The sequence below is a fragment of the Zonotrichia albicollis genome, chromosome 11 (assembly GCF_047830755.1).
Source record: "Zonotrichia albicollis isolate bZonAlb1 chromosome 11, bZonAlb1.hap1, whole genome shotgun sequence".
Lineage (NCBI taxonomy): Eukaryota > Metazoa > Chordata > Aves > Passeriformes > Passerellidae > Zonotrichia > Zonotrichia albicollis.
The window spans coordinates 2,953,259-2,975,273 of record NC_133829.1 but is presented as its reverse complement, the minus strand read 5'-3'; the positions used below and the strand labels follow the sequence as shown (position 1 = coordinate 2,975,273).

The 22,015-nt window shown below is 45.1% G+C and overlaps 1 protein-coding gene across 4 annotated transcripts in view; it reads left to right on the top strand.

The window, feature by feature from the left end:
• Nucleotides 1-22,015, top strand: part of LRRK1 (leucine rich repeat kinase 1) — a 72,729-nt gene that overhangs the window by 16,112 nt on the left and 34,602 nt on the right. For all 4 annotated transcript variants that reach the window (XM_074549172.1, XM_005483470.4, XM_005483471.4 and 1 more), the window contains 10 exons: nt 3,308-3,471; nt 4,386-4,557; nt 6,852-7,031; nt 7,642-7,790; nt 12,442-12,668; nt 13,158-13,285; nt 13,423-13,586; nt 14,270-14,407; nt 17,941-18,053; nt 19,160-19,236. In XM_074549172.1, the coding sequence (XP_074405273.1) occupies nt 3,308-3,471; nt 4,386-4,557; nt 6,852-7,031; nt 7,642-7,790; nt 12,442-12,668; nt 13,158-13,285; nt 13,423-13,586; nt 14,270-14,407; nt 17,941-18,053; nt 19,160-19,236 (1,512 nt within the window). The remainder of the gene's footprint in view (nt 1-3,307; nt 3,472-4,385; nt 4,558-6,851; nt 7,032-7,641; nt 7,791-12,441; nt 12,669-13,157; nt 13,286-13,422; nt 13,587-14,269; nt 14,408-17,940; nt 18,054-19,159; nt 19,237-22,015) is intronic.

Sequence of the window (22,015 nt, the reverse complement as noted above, 5' to 3'; positions counted from 1 at the left end):
GAGCTCAGGCAAGGAGCAGGAGACATGTGAGGTTAAAAGCAGAGCAGAATTTCTTTGGATTTCAGCCCAGATTTCTGCTAAAAATGGCTGGTGCATGTATTGGCAAAACGTTATTCCCAGCCTACACGAATGGCACTGCTGATGGTAGGTCAGTCATGCATCTTGTAGAAATAACCAGTCTTTAGTCAGTAAAATGTAGTTTTCCTTATTTATTTTCCCCCCACTGGTGAGTATAAATGAAGGTTATAGAACATGCTGCTTCTTAATTTGCCCTAGTTTTTCAGAAGCCAATATATCATTTACTAAGTCACCAGGAAGTCTTCTGTGAACTGGGTAATTCTGTTGGTCAGATGTTAACTTTGCCTTGGATGGTGTTTGTACTTTTTCAAAATTTGGGAATGAACAGCCAACCTTGTCTCATTTAACCTCTGAAAGCTCTACTAAAATCTGACAGCACCATATGAGTACAGCTGTTGCAAACTTTTTTACCTGTATCTCACCAGTTTTGCACTTTTCAGGCTTCCAGTTGATAGTCACAAGGATTGTTTTTTGCTGGAGACCTTTGGCAGCTTCTTCCCTCGGGCCTAAGGCAGGAGGTCAATTTACCCTGCAGAATGGAATCATAGAAGGAAGTTTTGGTGTAAGAAATTTGAGATGGGTAGCAATATCTTGCTGCCAAGAATATTTCATATAAAAATATTGGTTTCCAACAGTAGAATTGCCCAGATTTCTTACACTCAGTGAAACCCTTATTGAATTCTGCTTGATGAATTGAGATATTCAAAACTGAGCAGTTTTTATTTGGTCAATAAAAGTTTCCCTAAAACAAGACTGAAATTGAGTTTAAGGACTAAAATGAATACACTGAAGATTGTTCTGGCAATAAGCTCCATGGAGCCAGGTGTGACCTTCCAGTTCCTGGAGATCCCACAATTCTACACCTAACTCATGGCCAGCCCATGTTCTTCCAGGGCTGGTGGCACCAGGGGTTGTGACTGAGCCATTGCACCACAAAGGATTTCAGGGGGGCCAAAAGTGTAAGGGGAAGCCCAACACATTGGCTGAGTTGTTTTGTGAAGTAGTCCTTGGGCAAAACACAGAAGTGGTGTTGAGTTGGGGTCAAGCAGGCAGAGTTCCTCCTTCCCACAACCCTGTGACCCTTCTTGTGCTGTTGGATTGGGGCGGCTCCAGCAGGAGAGGTGGAAAATGCTCCTTTCAAACTTCCTTTATTCCCAGTTCTGTGTGTGGGAGGGTGGCTGGAGACCTCTCTGCTTGAGGGGAATGTGACACCAGGATCTGATGAATCTCTGACTGTGAGATTCTTGTACTTCCACCCTCCCAGGCCATGATTTAAAATCAAAGAGAGATGGTCCTGCTCAATTCTTTGGCAGAAAGGGTGTGCTTTTACATCTGGAATGGCTGCAGATGACAGTCTCTAAAATCTCTAAAATTGAGTGACAGTCTCTAAAATCAGGATTGAGGCTGGAATTGAGTAAAATTTGTCCCTCCTTTCTGCAATTTGTAGGAAGCAGATGGAAGTTGCCCTGCTCTGTCAGCCCTGGTGTGCAGGGCTCCTTGAGCAGGAAGCTGAGGAGCTTTCCAGCTGGTTTGTATCTCTGATGTGAGGCATTTTTTCCTCCAAGGGGAATTCCAGAGCTTCTCTCTAGGTTCAGGATTTCATCACAGGGTGCCAAGAGGGGAGGCTGCTTGTTCCAGTAACTGCAGTGTTTGCTGGGATCTGTACTTCTTGAATTTTCTTAGTCCAGTTCTGAGTTGTTTTGACTGGAGAGCTATTTTGCTCTGAAGTTCTCCTTTCTATCATCCTTTAAACATACTTGCCTAAGAATATTTTTTTCCTATCTTTGGTGTCCATGAAAATGAAAATGAAATTATATGTGATATTTTTAGTGATCCCTTATAGGTGTGTGGTGTGCTTTAAAAGACTGAACCAAATGCAGGAATAATTTTTTTTCCCACATACTCCCTAAAATTACAGAATTATGGAAGCACTACACCCATTAATGTGAACTCTGAAATGCTGTTTATTGTGCTGTAATTTAACCCCACTTTCATGGGCCTTGATTTCTGCTCCTTGTCCTTCACAGGTTGTGCATCATCTGGGAAAGGTTATTGGTGAGGGCACACTTTTAATGGCACCGAGCTCTGGAGCCATCTCCGATGTCTGAGTGATTTGAGCTTCGTTTAAATAATTGATGAGAAGTGTTAGTCAGAACCTACTGGTGATTCAGGCTGCATTATTCAAAGATATTTACTGACAGTTATAGATTGCTCCAAATTTACTTCTCTTTCCAGGCTGCATTAAACTAGGCCCTGTGTGACATATATGTCTATTTAAAAAATAAATAAATCCTTGTTAATACATGTGAAGAACTGTGGGCTTAAGTGCTGTATTTAACCAGTTGTAAATAAGCAATAATAATTCATTATATTTTAGCAGGAAAAAACCATTTTTTTTCAAGTGGAAAATGCTTTTTTCCTCTGTCTTGGTTGTTGTTCAGGAGTAGACCTGAAAACATCTTGTATTTCAGTGACTTTAATGCAGCTTTCCCTGTTCTGGTAGTTGGGGAATGGCTGGGTGTGAGACTTCCTGCCTGCCTCATTAGCCACCCACCAAAGCATCTTCTCTAATGGCTGCAGCTTTTAATCCCTGACACTTAAAAGCTCTTCTGGCTCCCAACACCATTTAGGAGAAGAAAGTCTGGTCTAGGAGATTCTCCAGAATTGATTAAGGTGACACTGGACATCTTGCATAATCTCCTTTTACTTTTTTTTTCCCAGAGTAAATATTTCCAATTTCTTTTATTTCACACTTGTAGAGGTTGAAAATGCTGGAGGACAGTGGGATTTTGCCGGGCTGTTGTCAGGAGTGAAGTGTGACTAAAGCAAGGCCAGTAAATCCAGATTTGCCTTTCAGATTCCTGCCTATGTCACAATTCCTGCAGGTGCCAGTCCCATGCAATTCCTTCTCTTCCCTGGCTCCTCAGCAGGAGGAGGAGTGTGCCAGGAGATGAAGGGTTCATGTGTCCACATGTGTGAGCTTCCACACCTTCCTTTGGAAACCACCTCTGGAAACCATTGGGGAACTCTGCCCCTCTCAGTTTCGTGTCCCCGTTGGGAGGAACTTTAGCATTTATCACTTTCTCTTATCAGGCTCTATTGCGTGCAGCAAACAATTCCACTGAAAATCACCAACTTCTTTTATTCCCAGGATTCACTGATGTTGTGGCTGTGCATGGGTAATGAGCAGGCACTTCTCCCTGACTTCTCTTTGCTGTTTTCCCTGCAGGAACTGTGGACATGGGTGGCAAACAGTCCACGAGTGGCGACGTCTCCGTCACCCAGACCCCTGTGACAGAAAGCATCCAGGATGCCTACAAAGCTGGGGACACCAGCAAGGCCCAAGAGTTGATTAGGTTGTCCTGTGAGGAGACTGCACTGCAAGTGGAAAAGGTTGGGTTGGGTTGCTGCTCTCTCTCAGATTTTATTGGCAAAGATGCCAAAATTTCAAGATGCTGCTGTTTTCTGTCGTTTTTTCATGGAGAAAATCCGTTTGGTTGTGTGGGTCCCAGGCATGGATGGTTGTGTGGGGCTCTGCAGGAGCATGTTCAGGAACAGTTTGACCTTGAAAACACAGATCAGGAAGATGAGGCAGACCACAGGGAGCAGTGTCTGTAGGAGCACAGGCTGTGTGAGGAGGGGTGCTGCTGCTGTGGTCACCAAACAGGGAAATGCATTTTTCCCTGTAAAAAGGAAGCAGTTTACAGACTTAGCAAAAAATGTATTCCCCCATCAGTGCAAAGATGGTTAACGGCCCCCTGGGAAGATTTTGCTGCCTGTGTGTGGAATTTTATCACAAGCTCTGTGCCAGCTTCTGCACTGCTCTGCCTTGAGAGCCCTCCTTTTGGGCCTGCTCTTTGCACAGAGCTGATGTGAGTGTTCTGGGAGGCTCCCTGCATGTCAAGTCCAGTCACAGTGGCCATCTCCAGAACAGGTAATACTGCATTTTGCAGCTGAGCTGTGCAAATGCTTTTTCTGTTGGTCCATGAAGAATGGGTTTATACTCACTGTTCTGTGCCTCGGGCACTAATGTAAAAAAACATACAAAAACCCCTAAAATACAAAGCCCAACAAATTATGTGGAAAACCATACAAAAAACTAAAATACAAACCCCAACAAATCAACATAATAAATTTATCAACAATGATTACAATGGCCACTAGTGTTTATGACATTTTCTATTAACCACAGTGACAGTGGACATGCCTTGGCATGGGCACAAATAAACCCTTACAGCTCTAGAAATGCTCTTTCTCTGCCTGCTGCCTTTAACAGAGAGTTTCTTCTGCTGTGTTTCCTTCACCAGTGTCAGCTTTTAGGCATTGCAGCAGCATATGGGGACCTGCAGGCAGTGAGGTACCTGCTGAAGGAGGCGTTGGTGGTGTTACCAACAGAGCCCAACGATGACAATGCAGCCGTGGTGGCGGCGTATTTTGGGCACAAGGACATCGTGAAGGAGCTGCTGGATTCCCTGCATGGTAAGCCCTGGGCTGACCCTGCCTTCCCTCGAGTTTTTCAGGAGCTGTGTGCTGCAGCTCCAAGCAGGCATTTGGGTTTTTTGGCATTCCTTGGAAAGGGAGGGGTTTAGTCATGGGAAAGTGCGTGCGGGATCAGATCTCTGCTGTGCTTGAAGGAAACTTCCCCCTGGGGAAGAGAAACACATACATAAAAATATTCCATGTTTGCAGGCTGGAAGTGGAGGAAGATGCCAATGAGACAGTTCATTCCTGTCAGGCCTCACAGCTGGGTAACATCCCAGACCCTACAGGGAGATTAGGGGATTTTCAGGATGCAGCATCATCCCACTGCTGATCCAACAGCCTCAGTGGTGCTGGCAGAGTGGCCTGACTGGTCAGGGACACTTTGGGTGCACAGCTGACACCCACTCTGTTCTCTGCTTGACATTTTGGGGACTTTCAGGGGAATTCCTTCTTTAGAATAATAATTACATTTTACTTAAGTTTTATTGTAGTAATTATTTTGGAGCAGAGACATTTTTTTGATTCAGACACGATTCCTAAGGCAGCAGTGGGGGCAGAACTCTGACTCAGGACCAGGTGCTGTGTTTAGGTCCCTGTTGCTCTCTCAGTGTTCTCTGAGCTTGGCAACTGCTTCTCCCTGGGACCTTCCATGCATTTGGGGCCCAGAGGTCCTGCAGAACATCTGGGGCAAATCCTTGACCTCAGACACTGCAGTAACACAAGAGCAAAGCTGGCTTCTGCAATATTTAACCTGAATAGAACTCTAGCTCCTCACTGGGACTAAATAGTTTCCAATGGCCTCACTGAGAACAGGAATAACCTGTTGGGAAACCTGCTTATTTGGTGTCCTGTTGGAGCACTGGTAAGCAAAATAAATGTTCCAGTTTGGGGGATGCAATTAAATGTAATATTTCCTTCAGCCAGAAAGGAAGCTGAGTAACCTAGTAGAAAAATTAAATTATGTTAATATAATGCACTGAGTAATGAAAAGTGACTAAAGTAGTTTCTGGAAACTTAGCTCAGTTTAGAAGTGACCAAATTCCCTCCAACTCTTGCTTCAGGGGGGTCAGGCGAGGAGCTCTGTACAAACAGCAGCTTTCAGAAAGTTTTATGCAGGACCTTCCAGCTGTTTTTTTGGGAAGTTACAGAGAAACCAATCACAGGACTTGGATATAAATTACATAAATTTGCAATTTGGCTGTTGCACTGCAGTGATTCTCCCTGGAACACTGAGAACTACTTGTGGCTTACAGCTTAAGTGAAGCCCATTTTTTGTAGCAGGAGGGTGAGGGATTTAGTGGAGTTGTTAAGAATGCAAAGAGAGATGTAATTTCCACATGGATAAGCTGCAAAAAAGCCTTGACATGTAAAACTTGGGCTTGTGGATGTTCCTGTAAATGTTTCAGAGAGGATGTGAATTTGTAAAGGATATGGAGGCATTACAGGGAATCAGGGGAGATTTGAGAACTGCCTATTGTTAGCAGAAATAATTCGGTCCTGGGCATTTAGTTGCATGTCCAGAATTAGGCACACCTGGAGAAAAGTGGTGTTCTACAGGAAAACGTTATTTTTGAAAAAAAAAAAAAAAAAAAAAAGCAGTTTGAGAATGACTAAGACTTCAGCAAATTCATGCAAAAATCAGAACATAGTGTTTTAGTTTTTAGCTTTAAATGACATTTGTCTGACTTTACTGTGAATTAATAGTGAAGAGTTGACCTGAAATGAAATATTTGAAGGGGAAATGAAAGTTTTTGTGGGAGACTTCATGTTGCAGCAAAAACAAGCTAAAACAATTCCCTTTTTGTTGACTGAAGCTTTTTTCCTTTTGTTTATTTTATTCATTCAATAACATGAAAGCTTACCTGGTTTTCCCCATTCTTTGTATCCCCTCTCATGATCTTGGAAGAAGTGGCCAATCTTGGGTTTTTGGATCTAATGTCTGTTTGGATCTGAATGCCAAGACAGTCCTGATCATCCCTCTTTGGGGTCAGATGTTTATTTATCTGCTGGTGTTTTAGCAGATAAATGCCTTGTGAATGCTTAAGTCAGAGGCAGACAAAAAAATTCACCCACTGTTTGGGTGGGTAAAGAACAGTTAAGCAAAGCTGAAAGCTGTGCCTGACCAGCTTAGGGCCCTTCTCTGACACACTTTTGCAGTGCAAGCTGTTCCTTTCATCCTCAGGAGCTTCACCCTGTCCCAAACCCCTTTGCTCAGCCATTATCCGTGGCTGTTCCTCATACATCACAGCTCGGTGGCGCCAACTAAGTCACATTTTGTGTGTTTTTGGTAGGTCCCAACACTTGCCAGCAGCTCCTGAACTGGATGCTGGCCATAGCCTGCCAGCAGGGCCATTTGGACATTGTCAAGCTCCTGATCCGTGCCTACAGTGCTGACCCAGAGAGCTGTGCAGTGAGGAGGAACGAGTTCCCCGTCCTCATCCGCCTGCCCCTCTACGCTGCGATAAAGGCAGGTGTGTGTCTGCATGCTTCCACTGTCTGCCCCTTTCCTGCCAGCTCTGCAGAGAACGGGCTGAGCTGTTCACACACAGGATGGTATCCATGCCGTGTCTGCAGTTGGATTTCCAGCAGGATGAATTAAAGTAAAACTGGCTCTGAATCTGTCGACTCAGCCAAATTGGAGTCAGGGCCTTGGGAAGTTAGATTGCTGTAAATACTGAGAGGCTGAACTTTCCTCTATAAACTCCTAAGGAAAAGACCCTTAAAATTCAGAATCCTTGCAAGTAAAAGCATTATTGTTATGGACACTCTGGCACACATGCTTGATTTAGGCTGAATAATTTGCACTTCAAAGCACAGCTGTGTGTGTAGTTTAATAAGATGGGAAAAAAGAGAAAAAAGAAAGAGCCTGGGCCAGCACTTTTACACAGTATCTTTGCTGTCTCAGTTTGACCAAACTGAGTCCTGCCACTGGAGGAAACAGCCTTTACACAGTTCAGTTTCCTTTTTGCACACCCCCACAGTTTTTTTTCAGAAGTGGTTATTTCCCAGGATTTCTGTTCAGCTCCCTGCTGGTTCATTTACCTGAGGTGAAGGGAGCAAACAATCTGCTTTTCTCCCAAGGGAATGAAGATGTAGCTGTGTTTTTGTTGAGGAATGGAGCTTTCTTTTGTTCCTACATCCTGATGGACAGCCCTGAATCCAGCAAACACCTTCTGAGGAAGTATTTCATTGAGACAACCCCACTACCAGGTAGTGCTCCAGCAAAAACAGTAAGTAACCATTTATCTGCCTGAGGAGATGTTGTTTTGAAGGGGCATCATGTTAATAGTTGAAAATTGTCTTTGCATGCCATGTGGCTGCTGATCTTCTCCTCAGCTGAGAGCCTTGTGGTTTGCTGCCCTTTTAGAAAGCCAAGTGGCTTTGGTGCTGAATTACAGGGTGTGAAACATCAAGGCTTTGAATGGCATCGCTGTGCAAGGCACAGCCACAGCTTCTGTGGGGCAATTTAAACACCATCGTGTGAGCCAGGGTGTGCTGGGGACAGGAAACACCAACTCTGGGCTCAAAGCCTTCCAGAGAAGCTGAGATGCCTCTAGCACAGATTCCCTCTGTGCCCCCAGGGTCATCACTCCCTTTAGGTTCCTGTTGTGCCCCCTGCTTGCAGGGTGATGGCACCAGCTCTGTGGTGTCCCCAAGGGTTGGCATGGCACAGAGCTGAGCATGGGAACCCTTCTGTGTCAGACAGTGCAGGTAAAAATGGGCTTGGGTGGCTTTTTGTTAACAAGGAGCATGAGCAAAGCAATGATCTGTTGAATATCTTCCCTACTTCAGATTCTCAGCAGTAAAAAAGTGTCTCCCCCTGGTATTGTTACTAATTTATAGGGAAGCACATAGTATTTTCTATTATTCATACTGTTCTCCAGCAATTTATTATCAGGCATTTTGAATTTTTTCCCCTCAACGTGTAGTTTAATGCACACTGAATAAGAGCATCAAATCCCTGAGCTTTCAATGCTTACAGTTTTCATCGGGCCACAAAAATTTGGCAGTGAAAAGATGTCCCTCACTAATCCAGTTGAGTATCTGTGTGCTCAGCTTGTAGCATTGTTGGTTCTGCTTTGGTGTTAAATTAAAATAAGGAGAGAGTTTTTAGTAGCTTTACAAACTTCTCCATTCTCTGTTTTTCTGCCAGAATCCTCTCACTGTTTCTGTTGATACCCTGGGTGTTAGACCACATAAATGAGCTTGACTCCTTTAGGTTCAATCAGTAGATTTAGAGCCCTCTTTGTGCTACTCTTAATTTTGTTGGCAGATAATCAAAAGGAATCTGAATTCTAGATGTAGATAAGAGTTGATAAAATGTTTTTAAGAAGAAAAAAAGAAATCCAACTGGATAATTCATCTTGAATAAGCTCAGGATAAATGTTTGAATCACAGGGAAGAGGTCTGTTTCCTATGTGAATTTGCTGGCAATATTTAACTTAGCTGCTGTAAAAATGACTCAGCTTTGCTGTTGTCACACCCTGAGCAAAGAAGAGAGCAGTCTTCAGATATCAGCTAATTGCCAGAATGGCCTGGTTGAAAAAGAAAGAAAAAGAAAAAAAAAATCAGAGAAAAAACACAGAATCTTGACCTTGATCCTCCTAGTAGCGATTTATTTTTAATATGTTTGCTTATTTAATCCTTTCTCTTTGAATTCATTTTGGCAGACTGGGACAGACTGGGGAGGATCTGTCCTAGTTTGTCTGCAGAGCTCAGATCTTTGGGAAGTGACACTCACACACCCTGATAACTTTGATAACTTTTTACAGCACAACTTTGTGGCAGCTGCAGACAAACTGCCTCGGTGCTTTCTTCTTGTCTCAGAGGGCTCATCCTGAGATGGATTTTGCACTGGGAGGAAGCAAAACTGGGCTGTGTGGAGACTGGGACGTGTGTGGCAGCCAGCTGCATGTCACAGCGTTCTCCCCTTGGACAGGAAGGGCAAACCAAGCACTGATCATTTCAGAGAGAGCCCAGAACTTGGGGAGGGTTTGTCCTTCTGTGCTATCTCTGAGTGGAACCACTGGAGCACAGCTGAGCTCCAATGGATTTCACAGCAGTGGCTGCAGAGCTATGCACAGAATGTGCCTGAGAGCTGCTTTTGGCTGCCACACCTTCCAGACAGCCCTTGCACCCAGCACAGCTGCCCTTTCTCAGGCAACACGAGTTTCATCTCATTTTTCTAATATCTGTTTCTCCTTTTTGTGTTCTTTCCTGGCATGAATTTATACCCACAGCAAACCACAGCTTTGCTAAAGAGGGGAAGTGGTCCATTTTTACAGGAACAGGTGACAAGTGCCAAAGAGAGCCTTTGCAATGAAGTGGCCAGGCACAGATTCCAGACTTCAGTAGATGTAGCCAGCAGAGAGATAAATGTAACTTTCCAATGTGTGCTGTGTGAGATATAGTTAATTTTTCCATTACAGGCCAGAGAAGAGCTTTGTCTGCTGTATTTTCCCTAGGAAATATTTTACCAATAGTTTTATATTCAGGCATACAAATGTATGTGTGTGTGTGGGATCCTCCTCTCATTTCTTTATCCTGGTAATCTCACTTACATCACCAGCAGCACAGAGCCCTGCAGCAGTCCCACACAGGATTCAGAGCAGGGCTGTTGATGGAGGGAGCAGATCCAGGTCCTCAGATTATCCCATCTACAGCAGCAGCGAGGTTCTGGAGCACGTCACGTCATTTAGGAGAAATGCACAGCAGCCTCTCTTAATCACCTTAGCAGACAGCCTCAGATTTAAGTAAATATTTTTGATATTTATAGTTGATCCTTTGCCCAAGAGCAGCGGGGTTTCTTGCTCCTGCACAATTTCCAGTCCTTTGCCTCAGTGCATCCCCTGACATTGCTGCAGTAGATTTCAGTTGAGTCTTCAGGGCTTGTATTGAGAAATTCTACCTTTGGCAGGAGAGGGGAGTCTGCAGAGGTTTTCCTTGGCCTTCTGAGGAGCAGTGAGCTGTCTGCAGTCAGCCCTGAGCTAACATCCTCTGAACTCTGTCCCTGGTTTAGCACAGAGTTCACCCCCAGCCCCAGACTAAGAGGGGTTGGGCTGAGCCCTGAGCTCTGTGAGTTTGGCATCAGAGAAACAGCTTTTCTGGGAAAACAGTGCACGTGAAGAAGTGTGAGTTGGGAGTAAATCCCCTCTTTGTGGCACTGCTGTTGGGATTTCTTTCACTTAATTAACATTTCACTGCAGAGCCCTGAGCCAACCAAACCCCTAAGGTAACTCCACTGACACCAGCTTACTGGTACCAGCTGAATTTGGTCCCCTGTCTCTAAATCAGGTAGAGGGGTTTGGCTTGTCCTCCAGCTTGCAGAGACACTGTCAGTCCTTGTCTCTGCATGGGAAGGAGGGCACTGATTGCTGGGATTCAGAAACTGCCCTGGATACAGGACACCAACCCACAGCACTGATAGCAGGTGCTGGATTTCACAATCTTGTCTGTGGTTTGAGAAGTCATTATCTGCATTCTACAGGTATCTCCTTATCACATTAACCACCCTGAGGCCATGCCTCTGCATTTTTGAGGGAAATGATACACAGCAATCTAAATGCAAAGTAGAGATGGTTTATCAGTCTGCAGCACAGACACAAGGTCCTGCTTGCAGCCCCTAAAAGAAGGCTGTAAGGTTGTATTATTGCTGCACTGTTTGGTGTACTCAAGGACAAGTACATTTTTCCTAAGCCAAGGGATTTGTGGTATGTGTTACAGGTGAGAGAAAAGTTCAGAAAGCTTCATTTTAGAGTTTCAAACTTAGAGTTTCTAAGCAAGGAGCTGTTAAATGTGCAGAATGGGGAATCTGGCAGAAAAGCAGGATATGTTTGTTGTGAGAGTGGAAGCGTTGCAGGGCAGCTCCCATTGGGTGCTGTGCACTTTGCAGTAGCAGTGGAGACTCTGCTGAATTTGATTTCTTGTTGCTGCTGGCTTGCCGTGTTTTACAAGGGTGCCTTGTGGCATGGCACTGGATGTAGCTTTGAACAAACAGCTGGAGCTCCCTGCCTTGGTTTCCCCAGTGGCACAGTGGGCATAATATTTCCATTCATATTTGCAGGGCTGTCCTGAGGCATCACGAGTGAAGGTTTGAAAAGCACAGTGTCTACACTAAGTACAACTACTGTCAGTATCTAAAAAGTGCATCTCTTTGTACTTACCCTTTGTTCCATTCACCAAAACATTTGAACTGTCAGATCTACATGATCAGTCCTGAGTCTCAGATAAGCATTTGAGACAGGCCTTTGTTTCCCTTTTCTTTGTCTTCTTTTCCCAAACTCGTTCCTTTTAATTCTAAATTTAGGGTTAAAGGTCCAAAGAGCTAAATACTGGGCATTGGAAAAGAAAGCAAATTAAATTTGCTGTCGTGTTCTTGCTGCCTCCTGGTGGAGAATTAACGGTCATTCCATTGAGGCTGGTTTTGGGATGAGTTATGTCAAAAACAACAAGTTTATGAAAACATTTTGGGAATATAATTTTTAAAATGTGCATTTCAGGACAAGGATTGGAATGCAATGAGGTGATCTTGAAAATGAAGCCTTGGGTTGTTTCCTTGCATTGATGAAAACTGTGTGTTCACACTTTCTTCTGTCCATGCTGGGCCCTGGATAATATGGACTGGTGGAGAGGTCCAGGTCCCCTGCTTGAGCTTGCTCATGGTCTTTGGAGTGAAATCCTGGAGCAGATACAGCAGGGGCTGCTGATATCCAGGCATGATTTCATCTCTGAGTCAGTTTAATTCCTAGAAGCAGATTGGAAACTGAGCAAAATGTTTATGGCCTGTGCTCTGCTCTGCCAGATCCCCAGTGGTGTAGCACAGGCTGAGACCAACTGGCATTTCACTAATGTGGTTTTCTCTTCTCTCTCTGACACATGCAGGCTCTGTGTGTGAACTGGTCAAACCTCAAGCTGCCCTGGGTGGATCTGGACTGGCTGATCGATATCTCCTGTCAGATAACTGAGCTGGATCTCTCTGCCAACTGCCTGGTGTCCCTCCCCTCCGTGATCCCATGGGGGCTGATCAACCTGAGGAAGCTCAGCCTGGCTGACAACCAGCTGACAGAGTTACCCAGTGTGCAGTCCTCCGATGAGATCATTTGCACAAGGTGTGTGCTCCCCACAAAGCTGAGCCTGCAGGGAGAGCAGCTCTCACTGGCCTTGAGGGAGACTGTGTGAGGGGAGAGCACATTGCAGGAGCTTCTTGCTCTGTGAGGTTTAGCTTAGGATTTGCCCCTCTGCATTCTCAGGGTTTCCAAGCTTGTTGTCAGGACAGTTGTGGGAACTTTTATTCCTGTGTTGTCTCATGTTGCCTCTGCTTTGCTCCAGCTCTGGTGAGCCCCACTCCTCTAAGCTGGCTCAGAGTGACATTTACTGGCTGATACCAATGATTTGAATTGCTGTCTGTCCAGAGCACCTCTCCCTGCTCCCTGGAAGGGTTAATTTTCTAATTAGGGTTTTATGCTTTGCCCTGTGAGGCACACTTGAGCCGCTTTCATTCAGAACTGAAGCTGTCCTGGTAAAACAAATGTCTGTGGCTACAGGAGGCTTTGCTAGTGTTTTACTGATGCCTGACTGAGATTGTTCTGTACTCACAGATTACTCGAGGTTGATGTATCCAGCAACAGGCTCTCCACTCTCCCTACTGGATTCCTACATCTTAAAAACCTTAAAAAACTCATTGCTTCCAAAAACTCTCTGGAGAAGTTGTTTGACGAGGAAAACAGTACGTACAGTCCAGTGCTGGCCTTGTATTTCAGGGCTGGGCCCTAGGGAAGAACCCAAAATGTTAAAATAATGGCTTAAGGGGCTTTAAAAAGCTCTCCTGCTTATACCAAGGCCACAATGTTTCATGTTTTGCAGCAACTAATTGGATTGGTTTAAGGAAGCTGCAGGAGTTTGACGTCTCTGACAACAGGTTGGTGGAGCTTCCAACGGCTTTTCTATACTGCTTCAAGTCCCTAAACATGCTGAATGTTTCCAGAAATCAGCTGAAAGTGTTTCCAGACCCCTGGGCCTGCCCCCTGGTAAGTTGAACTGCTCTGACAAAGTCAGAGGCTGAAATAACTGTTGAAACAATGCAAAAAAAAAAAATTGACTGTGATGCTTAAAAAGCTGTCAGATACTTAAAAGGCTGTTCTCTAGGAGTGCCCCTGCCAAATTTGGTTTATGAGTCTTTCTGAGGTTCCACCCTGTTCTCACCATGTTGATGGCATTGGTGGAAAAGTTTTAGAAATGTGTCTTACATGGATGTGTTCATTTTCTCTGTGGTTCCTCTGGCAGAAGTATTGTTAGGGTCATTTTACAAAACACCCAACTTTCACCAGGGGTGACTTTGCCCAAACCCATGGCAAATTAGGACATCTGTATCCACACCCATCATTGTGACTTTATTCCTCATTTTTACAGGGACAGCAGGGGAACAGAATCCTCTGGGGAAGTGTTTGTGGTTGAAAAGCAAATAGGGGTGGGTGATTTTCAAAATAATTTTTGGAGTTTTTGCCCATCAAGAAATTTGACCAGCAGTTGAGTGCATCTCCTTAGCGAACCCTATGTGCCTGCATGCCAAATAAGTTATCTAGATCAAGGTATCTAAAGAGACCACCTAAAATTAATTTATTAAAGCTTTTGATATGTGACAGCTGATCTACCACATTATTTAAAGAGATGATTACTACTCTGTAAGTGTGAGGCTTTTTATGTTTTCCAGAAATGTTGTAAAGCCTCTAGAAACGCACTGGAATTCCTACCTGATGCATTGACTGTGTTCTGGAAAAATCACCTGAGAGAAGTGGATTTTTCTGAGAATTCACTGAAAGAAGTTCCAGCAGGACTCTTCCAGCTTGAGGTAAGTGTCATTTCTTCCTAGTTCTCACATTATTTTTCCTGACACTGACTCAGACTGGCTGCCTGGGTAAGGTAGGAGCCCTCGTGCTGGTTTGAACTGGTGCAGTTGCACAGAGCCCCTGAGCAGGCTGTCACCCCCTGAATCACCACATTCAGGCCCTCACCCAGTGAGATGTATCGAGTTTCTCACACAGGTCTTCTGAGAGCTCTCTGGATGTCTGTGGTTTGCAGAATTTGGGAGCACAGTTTGGAAGACAAGCCCTGCATTGTAGCTCCAAGCTCCAGCCATTGAAATGTTGATGTACTCAAGTACACTCGAAAATAGTTGTGTTTTTTCTTGAAAAAAGTGTTGTGCAATTAGGAGTTAGTCTTTCTGTGCTGAAAATAGCATGTTTGAATGCCCTAAACAGTGCTGCCTGGGACCTCTGTAATCCTCAAGGTTGTAGATTAAATAATTCTTTCCTGTGGACACCACAGATCCATGGGTTTATGTCAAAATTCTTTAGAATTTCTGCTTTCACATGGTGTTGTCATGAAAGCAAGCAGAACTTGGGGTTTCCTCCAAGCTTCCCTGCAAGATTGTGAAACTCTGAGAAAAACAGAGAAACAGAGGTGAATCTGGGCAGAAGTTCCATGCTTTTCCCTGCTGGCCTCTCTGGGAAGGATGCAGAAGTGATGGTTCATTTCCATGCCCATCCTGATCTCAGGATGTGCTGCAAAGATGCCTTTTACTCCTGCTGGAGCAAGAGGGTTGAATTCCCTCAGTTCTTCCCAGTCCTCCCAGCACATTTGGCTTTGCTCTCTGCTGGCTGTTTGTTTCCAGTTGGCATTTCTCCTGAAACAGAACGAATCCTATGGACTATTGTCTCCAAAACTTGGTTTTTCTGAATGCATTGAGAGCCATCCCAGGGGGTGGGAGCCACCATGGCAGATATTAAACACTAGATGGTGCTTCCAGGGCACAGTTCTTAGGTGCTGCTGCTCAGAGGGTGCAGAGGGGGAGACCTCAGCACAATCTTTGCTGATGTTTTCAAAGTTAGTGAGTCTTGGCTGCCCTAAATCATGTCAGTTCTTATCTGTATATCATCAGCATTTTATTCATAAAAGAAATATAAAATATTTTCAGTGCCCTGAGGGCCAGAGTGTGGTGAGCAATAGAAGGTGAAACCGCATGCCTGGAGGAGCCCTGGCTTGGCTACTCCTTGATTGTAGAGCTGGTGTGGGTGAACAGGGCTGTGCTCATGCTCCAGAAGCAGATGTGGAGGAGGCAGAAATGGGAAGTGAAGTGTTCCTACAGATAATGTATTATTTTTATGTAGGAACAGCTGTGAACTGTTTCTCCCTGGGAAATGCAGAGAGCAGAGGAGGCCTGTGACTTGAAAGCAGATGTCATGGGACAGCCATTTGTCACTGTAGCTGCAGTGCAGTGGAGTTTATCACTGGCCTTTGCATGGTTTGCAGAGGAATCTCGAGGCTGGGACCAGCTCAGTCCTTAATACCCTGTGTACTCCAGAAATGTGGTGTTGAGAGAAACAGAAACTTCCTCAGCTTTCCTGGCTGTTGCCTTCTAAAGGAACCAACCAAGCCATGTCTTAGTTCTCTGGACTACTTGGCTTCTCCTGGAGAGACCTGGCCCCCTCTGGGTGGAATAATTCAGATTAGACTCTGGTCAGCTTTTCCACATCATGACCTTGACTGAGACACCTTAATGTGATGCTGCAGTCCCTTCACTCAGGTGTCACCCACACCCTTTTGCATGCTGTGGCTGCAGCTTTTAAGGCAGTTTGTCTGGCACTGCTGTTGTGTCCCTTCTGGAGGCCTCCATTCTCACACAGAAAGGCAGGAAAAATGGAGAAATCAGACACAAGAGGTAATTTAAAAGGACTGGAGATCTCCAGAGTTTCAGCCATGAAGAACCACAGCCAGCTGACAGTCACTGATTTCCCCCATGCACAGAACCACTGGAGAGAAGCTGCCCAGGCTCTCAGCTCCCTGGAGAGTGGCCTTGGTCAGTGTTGGGAGCACACAGACACAGTGACTGAGAAAGAATCACCCCAGTTAGAGCCCCCAGAGCACATTTGGGCTAATTCTGGGATGTGCAGCCTCCCTCTGCTCCCTCCCCCTGCCCAGGGGTGTTCTGGGGAGAAGTCTGAGGCATTGTCCTTGCACAGCCCCATGCTGACACTTGGAGAGAGCCCCACACCAGGAGCCAAGGGCAGGCTGGGCCCCCCTCCCAGGGGAGCACAATGAAGCATTTTCTGTCAGTTCTCAGTTTTCCAGTTCTCCCTTTCCTTGGGTGGCTCACTTTGGAGTTCTGTATTCCTTTCACCTTCCCGAAACCCAGCAGAGCCCAGCTCTGCCCCTCTCCATCACTAGAGGGAGCGTTTTGCACGGTAATTCCCATTCCAGCCACTGCTGCTTGTCCATCACTTATGTCACATGGACACCTCATATTTTTCCAATCTAAAAAAGGGGAGGAAGGCCAGCAAACTGCTTTGTGAGACCCCGTTAATCCTGCTCGATGAAAAGGGGCATAAACCTTTTTTATTAACATGGAGCACATAAAACATTTAACACACTTGACACTGAAGTCTCTGCTGGTAAAACACGATCTCCATGGGGTATAATTCATTAATATTGCTGTACTTCTGACAGGAGATAATTCAGCTGACATTCTGCTTTATCTCAGTTTTTCATGGTGGGGGGACTTGATGGATAAACCTGGTTGGAAACTCTACAGACAGCGCTGTTTTTCAGTGGAAAATTGGATTTTCAGCCAAATGAAAATGATCATTTGAGCCTCAACATTATTAAGGGCAGATGGAAGAGCATAAACTTTACAAAGCTGAATGGGAACTGCATTTTTTCTTTTATATTTCAGTTAAATTCAAAGGAGATTGTATGTTAAACTTGGTGTTTCCAGCTGAGTCCTATCTGTCTGGGGTTAACTGTATGGTCTCAATCAGTTTCACTTGTTTTTAAAATTCCTGTCTCTGCTGGGAGGGGAAAAAAGGAGATGTGTAACTTGTATATATCTCAGAAAGTGAATACAAATCCTGTCCATTTTAATACAGATGTCATAAAAAAGCAATCAAAACTTTTCCTTGTGTGAAGTGGTTCATGTTTTGCACCCTGATTTTGTGATGCACTGCAGGTGTAAGCCCACTGTGTGCAGACACGCACATTTATTACATATATTTGTAGTCCATACGTGGCATCCTGTGTTGGTAAATCAGAGTGTTCTTTCCCACTTGGAAAGGTTTGCTCACTAAGAAGTAAGATGTCCTCTTGCATGGGCTGTTTCCAAGAGCATCTGTCAGCAAGTGGAGCAATAATCTCCCTGGAGTGAGCGGTGCTGCTCCGTGCAGAACCTGCTGGGGACAGGGAGGAAATGTTTGCATGCTGGGCAGCACGGACAGGATGTTCTGATGAATAAGATGTACTTTCTTCGTGTTTCTGTTATTTAATAGCCATGCTTAAAAAGCTCCTTCTGTGTGTTTGGTGCTCCCTAACTCCAGGCTGTTCCTCTCCTAGGCTTTGGTGTCCCTGAAGCTGCTGGGAAATCAGTTAGTTACGTTGCCTTCGCAGGATAAGTGGAATTGCAAACAACTTAAGTCGCTGGATCTTTCAAAAAACCAGCTTGGGAAGTAAGTGTTGCTTTCAAGTTTTGGCTAAGAAAACAAAAGCTGAAGAAATAATAGCAAACCCAATGCCTCGTGTAACACAAAGGGTGTCAGGAGAGAATTAATCACCTGCATAGAAGGCATTGATACCCACATACCATGTCCCCAAGTACATTGTGTGTCTGTGACAGTGATGAATTATCCTTTGCTGAATTCTTTGGGCATTTAGCACACTGTATCATTTATTAAGTGGATAGATTATTGATAATAGCAGTTTAATTTCTGAGCATGTAGGAATTTCTTCAGCCCTCTGTGTGGTTCATCACTACAAATACAAGTTTGTGGGGAGCATATCTTAACCATAAACCATCTGGCTTGGACTGCAGTTATTAGTTAGTGTGGGAGTATTGTTATGGAAAAATTGAAAAGTCTTTGTTTCTTAAATGGAAGTATAACCAGCTGCAAGTTCATAGAGATTTCCAGCCTAAAGGATTCTGTGATTCTAAGGCTGATGTTAATAAGATCGTCCAATGAATGAGTTATGTTCTTCTGTTTAAAAATTCCAATAGAGATGTTTAACATAGAGAGTTAAAGGTCCTTTATCATCTCCAAAATTGCACTGAATTGTGTCATGCTGATATCTTCTCATTTGGGTGCCTGTCCAACACAGTTTCTGGAGTCCCTAGGAGTTTCTGTGTCAGTTACAAAAGACAAATTGCCACTTTTTGAATGTCCCAGTGCATTTCCAGAGTCATGCTGGTGGGTCATCTTCTCCAAGCCTCCCTGGGGAAGGCAGGCAGTGGCTGCAGGTCGGTTCTCCAGCACTTCTGGTGAAACTCCTTCAATCTGCTGTTTGACAACCACTTAACCCTGACACCCATAAAGCCAGGGGTCAAGTGCTGCTGCCCTGGGAGCTGGGAGAGCTGCTTGAGGAGCTCTGTTGATTTGCCAGGAGAAAACCACTGGGCTGGACAAATGTTGGTGGAGTCTGATTGCACAGTGGGTTTCACCCCCATCTCTCTCCCCAGAGCAGGTGGGATCCTGTGAGTGCATGATCAGGCTCTTCCCAGTGTAGCCCAGCACCTTTCCAAGATGTTTTCCCACGAGTCCCTGTTTTGTTTGGCCCACAGGAGCGATGAGGGGTTTAAGACGAAGAGGATCCCCTTTTTCACCACCAAGAACAGGGTGCGTGGTGGCCCCGAGGCAGGTAAGGCACACAGCGAGTGCTGGCAATGCCAGCAGAGCTGGGAGGCAGCAGGAATCTGCAGCTTGGCTGGAGGGAAAGCAGAGGAAATTCCTCTGCAATTTAAAGTGCAACTGCGTTTCATTAAGGGGAAATATGTTCAGATAAAATGTTTCTGAAGAAATGATGCAGCTGGTTGGTACCACCAATATAGAAAAATGGTGTGAAACCTGCTTCTTTTGCCCTTCATGAAGGTTATGCCTTTTAGCCAGAGCGTTAAGTGGCATGTTGAAGGGAAATTAACCCATATTTATCCCTGTGACTCTTAGGATTGTTTTGGTTGCTCACTTTATAAATGGCACATTTTCCCCTGCCTGTGATTTGCACCCTCAGTTTGGGGCAGAGCTGATGAAATGCACGTGAAATCCCAGAGAGAACAAAGGGATATCTGAAGATATTGCACTGCTTCCTGCTCTCTGTGGGATTCATCTGCATTTCTTTTGTTTGTTGTTTTATTTTAAAGCACTTGGGGAGTTTTGTCATTCTGGCTGCCTGCAGAATGCCTGGCTCTAAGCATTCCCTGCCAGTCACAGAGTGGGACAGAGCCAGCAGCACATCCCAGCAGCCCTGGATGGCTCGTGGGAGCAAATCCTTCCCTCAGTTCCCCTGCAAACTCTGCCTGAGGTGAAAATGGTGAATGAACCACGTGCAGCCATAGCTGTAGGTTAGGGCTGGAGATCCTCACCTCCAGCTGCTCTCTGGGAGGCAGAGGCTCTAACCTGCACCTCCAGGCCAGGCTGGTCCTGCCTCATTTTCCTGGCCGTGGCAGTGGAGGCTGCTGTGCTGGCTGAGGTGTGTGTGCCCCCCAGGGGGAGAAGAGGTGGATCTGTGCTGTTTCACAGGCAGGAAATGGAAATGCTGTGACATTGTTGGCCTATGGAACAACTGGAAAAGGAGTGTGAACCTTGTGGAGTCTGACATATCCTCAGAGCTTTGCTGTGAGGTGCTGCAGCAGCACTTCCCAAAGGGGAGAGAAGGGCAGGAGCAGCAGGCAAAGGCAGCTACAGCCAGCTCTAAAAGGGAATTGCTGTCCTAACGGGAATCTCTACATGCTGCAAACCCAGAAGGCAGGAGAGGATGGGCTCTGCAGCAGTGACATTTGAACAGCCACTCTACACCTTGGTGCAGCCTGGAGCTGCCTCAGGTGGCCCCAGGTGTGAGGGGGCACAGAGCAGCCCACCTGGCTGGTGCCTGGGTGAGCAGCACAGAGACAGAGCAGAGGCAGCTCATCCTTTTCTCTCTGTTCCTCTGCCAAGTGTAGCTTGGTGAGACGAGAGGATGTGGCCAAGAATTTAAACATCAAGAGAAAACAGAAGCTGGAGTACATCAGCTGCTCACAGAAGTCTCCTGGTGAGGTGGGGGTGGACAGGTTTTCATATGATTTACCAACAAAGCTGTTTACTGAAGTCTAGGTTATTTAAAGAGAATAATTTATGGTGCTCACTATACTTGATTGATAAGTCTCAGAATAACTTCTTGCACATGCATGTGTGGTGTTGGTAGCGTTTATTCATCCAAAAATACATTTTCAAGATGGGTTTTGTTTTAATTTTTCTACAGTTCTTTAAAAGAAAATTTGAGCTGAAGCCAGAGAAATCATAAATAACTCATGAATAAATAATTACAATTCATAAACACCTCGAGCTTGCTTCCAATATAGTACACTCCTTTCCACCTGGGACTGTTTGGTGAATTCAGAGTATTGCTGCTATTTTAGGAGTTTGCTCCTACGTGTCCAAGAGGGACTAAATCTGTCTGTGCCCAGGTACCTACTGAAGAGCAACAATGCAAAGTTCAGCAATGAGCCAGAAAGGAAGTGAATTGCATCCCTGAATCAGCCTGCTGTTCTCCTAAAATAATCCCAAAGATTATTTTTTCAATTTGAAAACTCAAAAGGCAGACTGTGACACTGCCCACACCAGACAGTCCTGTCACGTATATGAGACACCCCTGCAGACAGTGGGACTCTATCTTGCTCCTTTTCTGATCACAGCTCAGGCTGCAATGCTGTTAATATTAGAACTGGGGAGTTTTCTCCTGAGAAAACCTCTTCCAGTTTTTTTTCCTCTTTTTGACTGAGTCTAATTGCAGTTCCTCACATTTTCTCTGTAAAGGAAGATCTTGGTTGAAGTGGAACTGTCCCATCCCTCAGGAAGGGAGAGTCTTGCATCTCAGGGAGTTGCTTTGATTGACCATGGAGGCAGCAGATGGTGCTGGTTGTACTTTCCTATTCAGACTCCAAGCCTGCCTGGTTTTCCTTCATTTCAGGATGCTCTTTGGTAGATAAATGTCAAACCTCAATACAGCAACACAATCCATGGCAGCTTTTTGTGCCATTTTTGGAGTGAAATGGTGCTCTTTGGGGCTTGAAGAGCTTCCCTTTGTTTGAACCCCTCCAGCAGCAGCAGCAACTCAGCCATGCAATTGATGATCCTACTGCTTAGGCTGCTCCCAAAATGCACAAGATGCTCCTCAGGCATGGGGGAAGTTCCCTGAGTCCTTCTCTAAAACAGAACAAAGGGGCAAACACCAGCATGTTTTGGAGACAGCATAGGTCAGTCTCAGCTCCAGTCTGGGTTTTCTTCTCTGTTGGTACTGACTTTGATCCACCATAAATTACTGTGGAATGCAGTGTGGGGACGTGAACATAAATTCTGACTGGCTTTTCTCAGGTAATATGGAAAAAACACCTTGAGAACCAGCTGTGCCCTGGGTGTGCCCTTTCAGTGCCTTGTTAAGAACC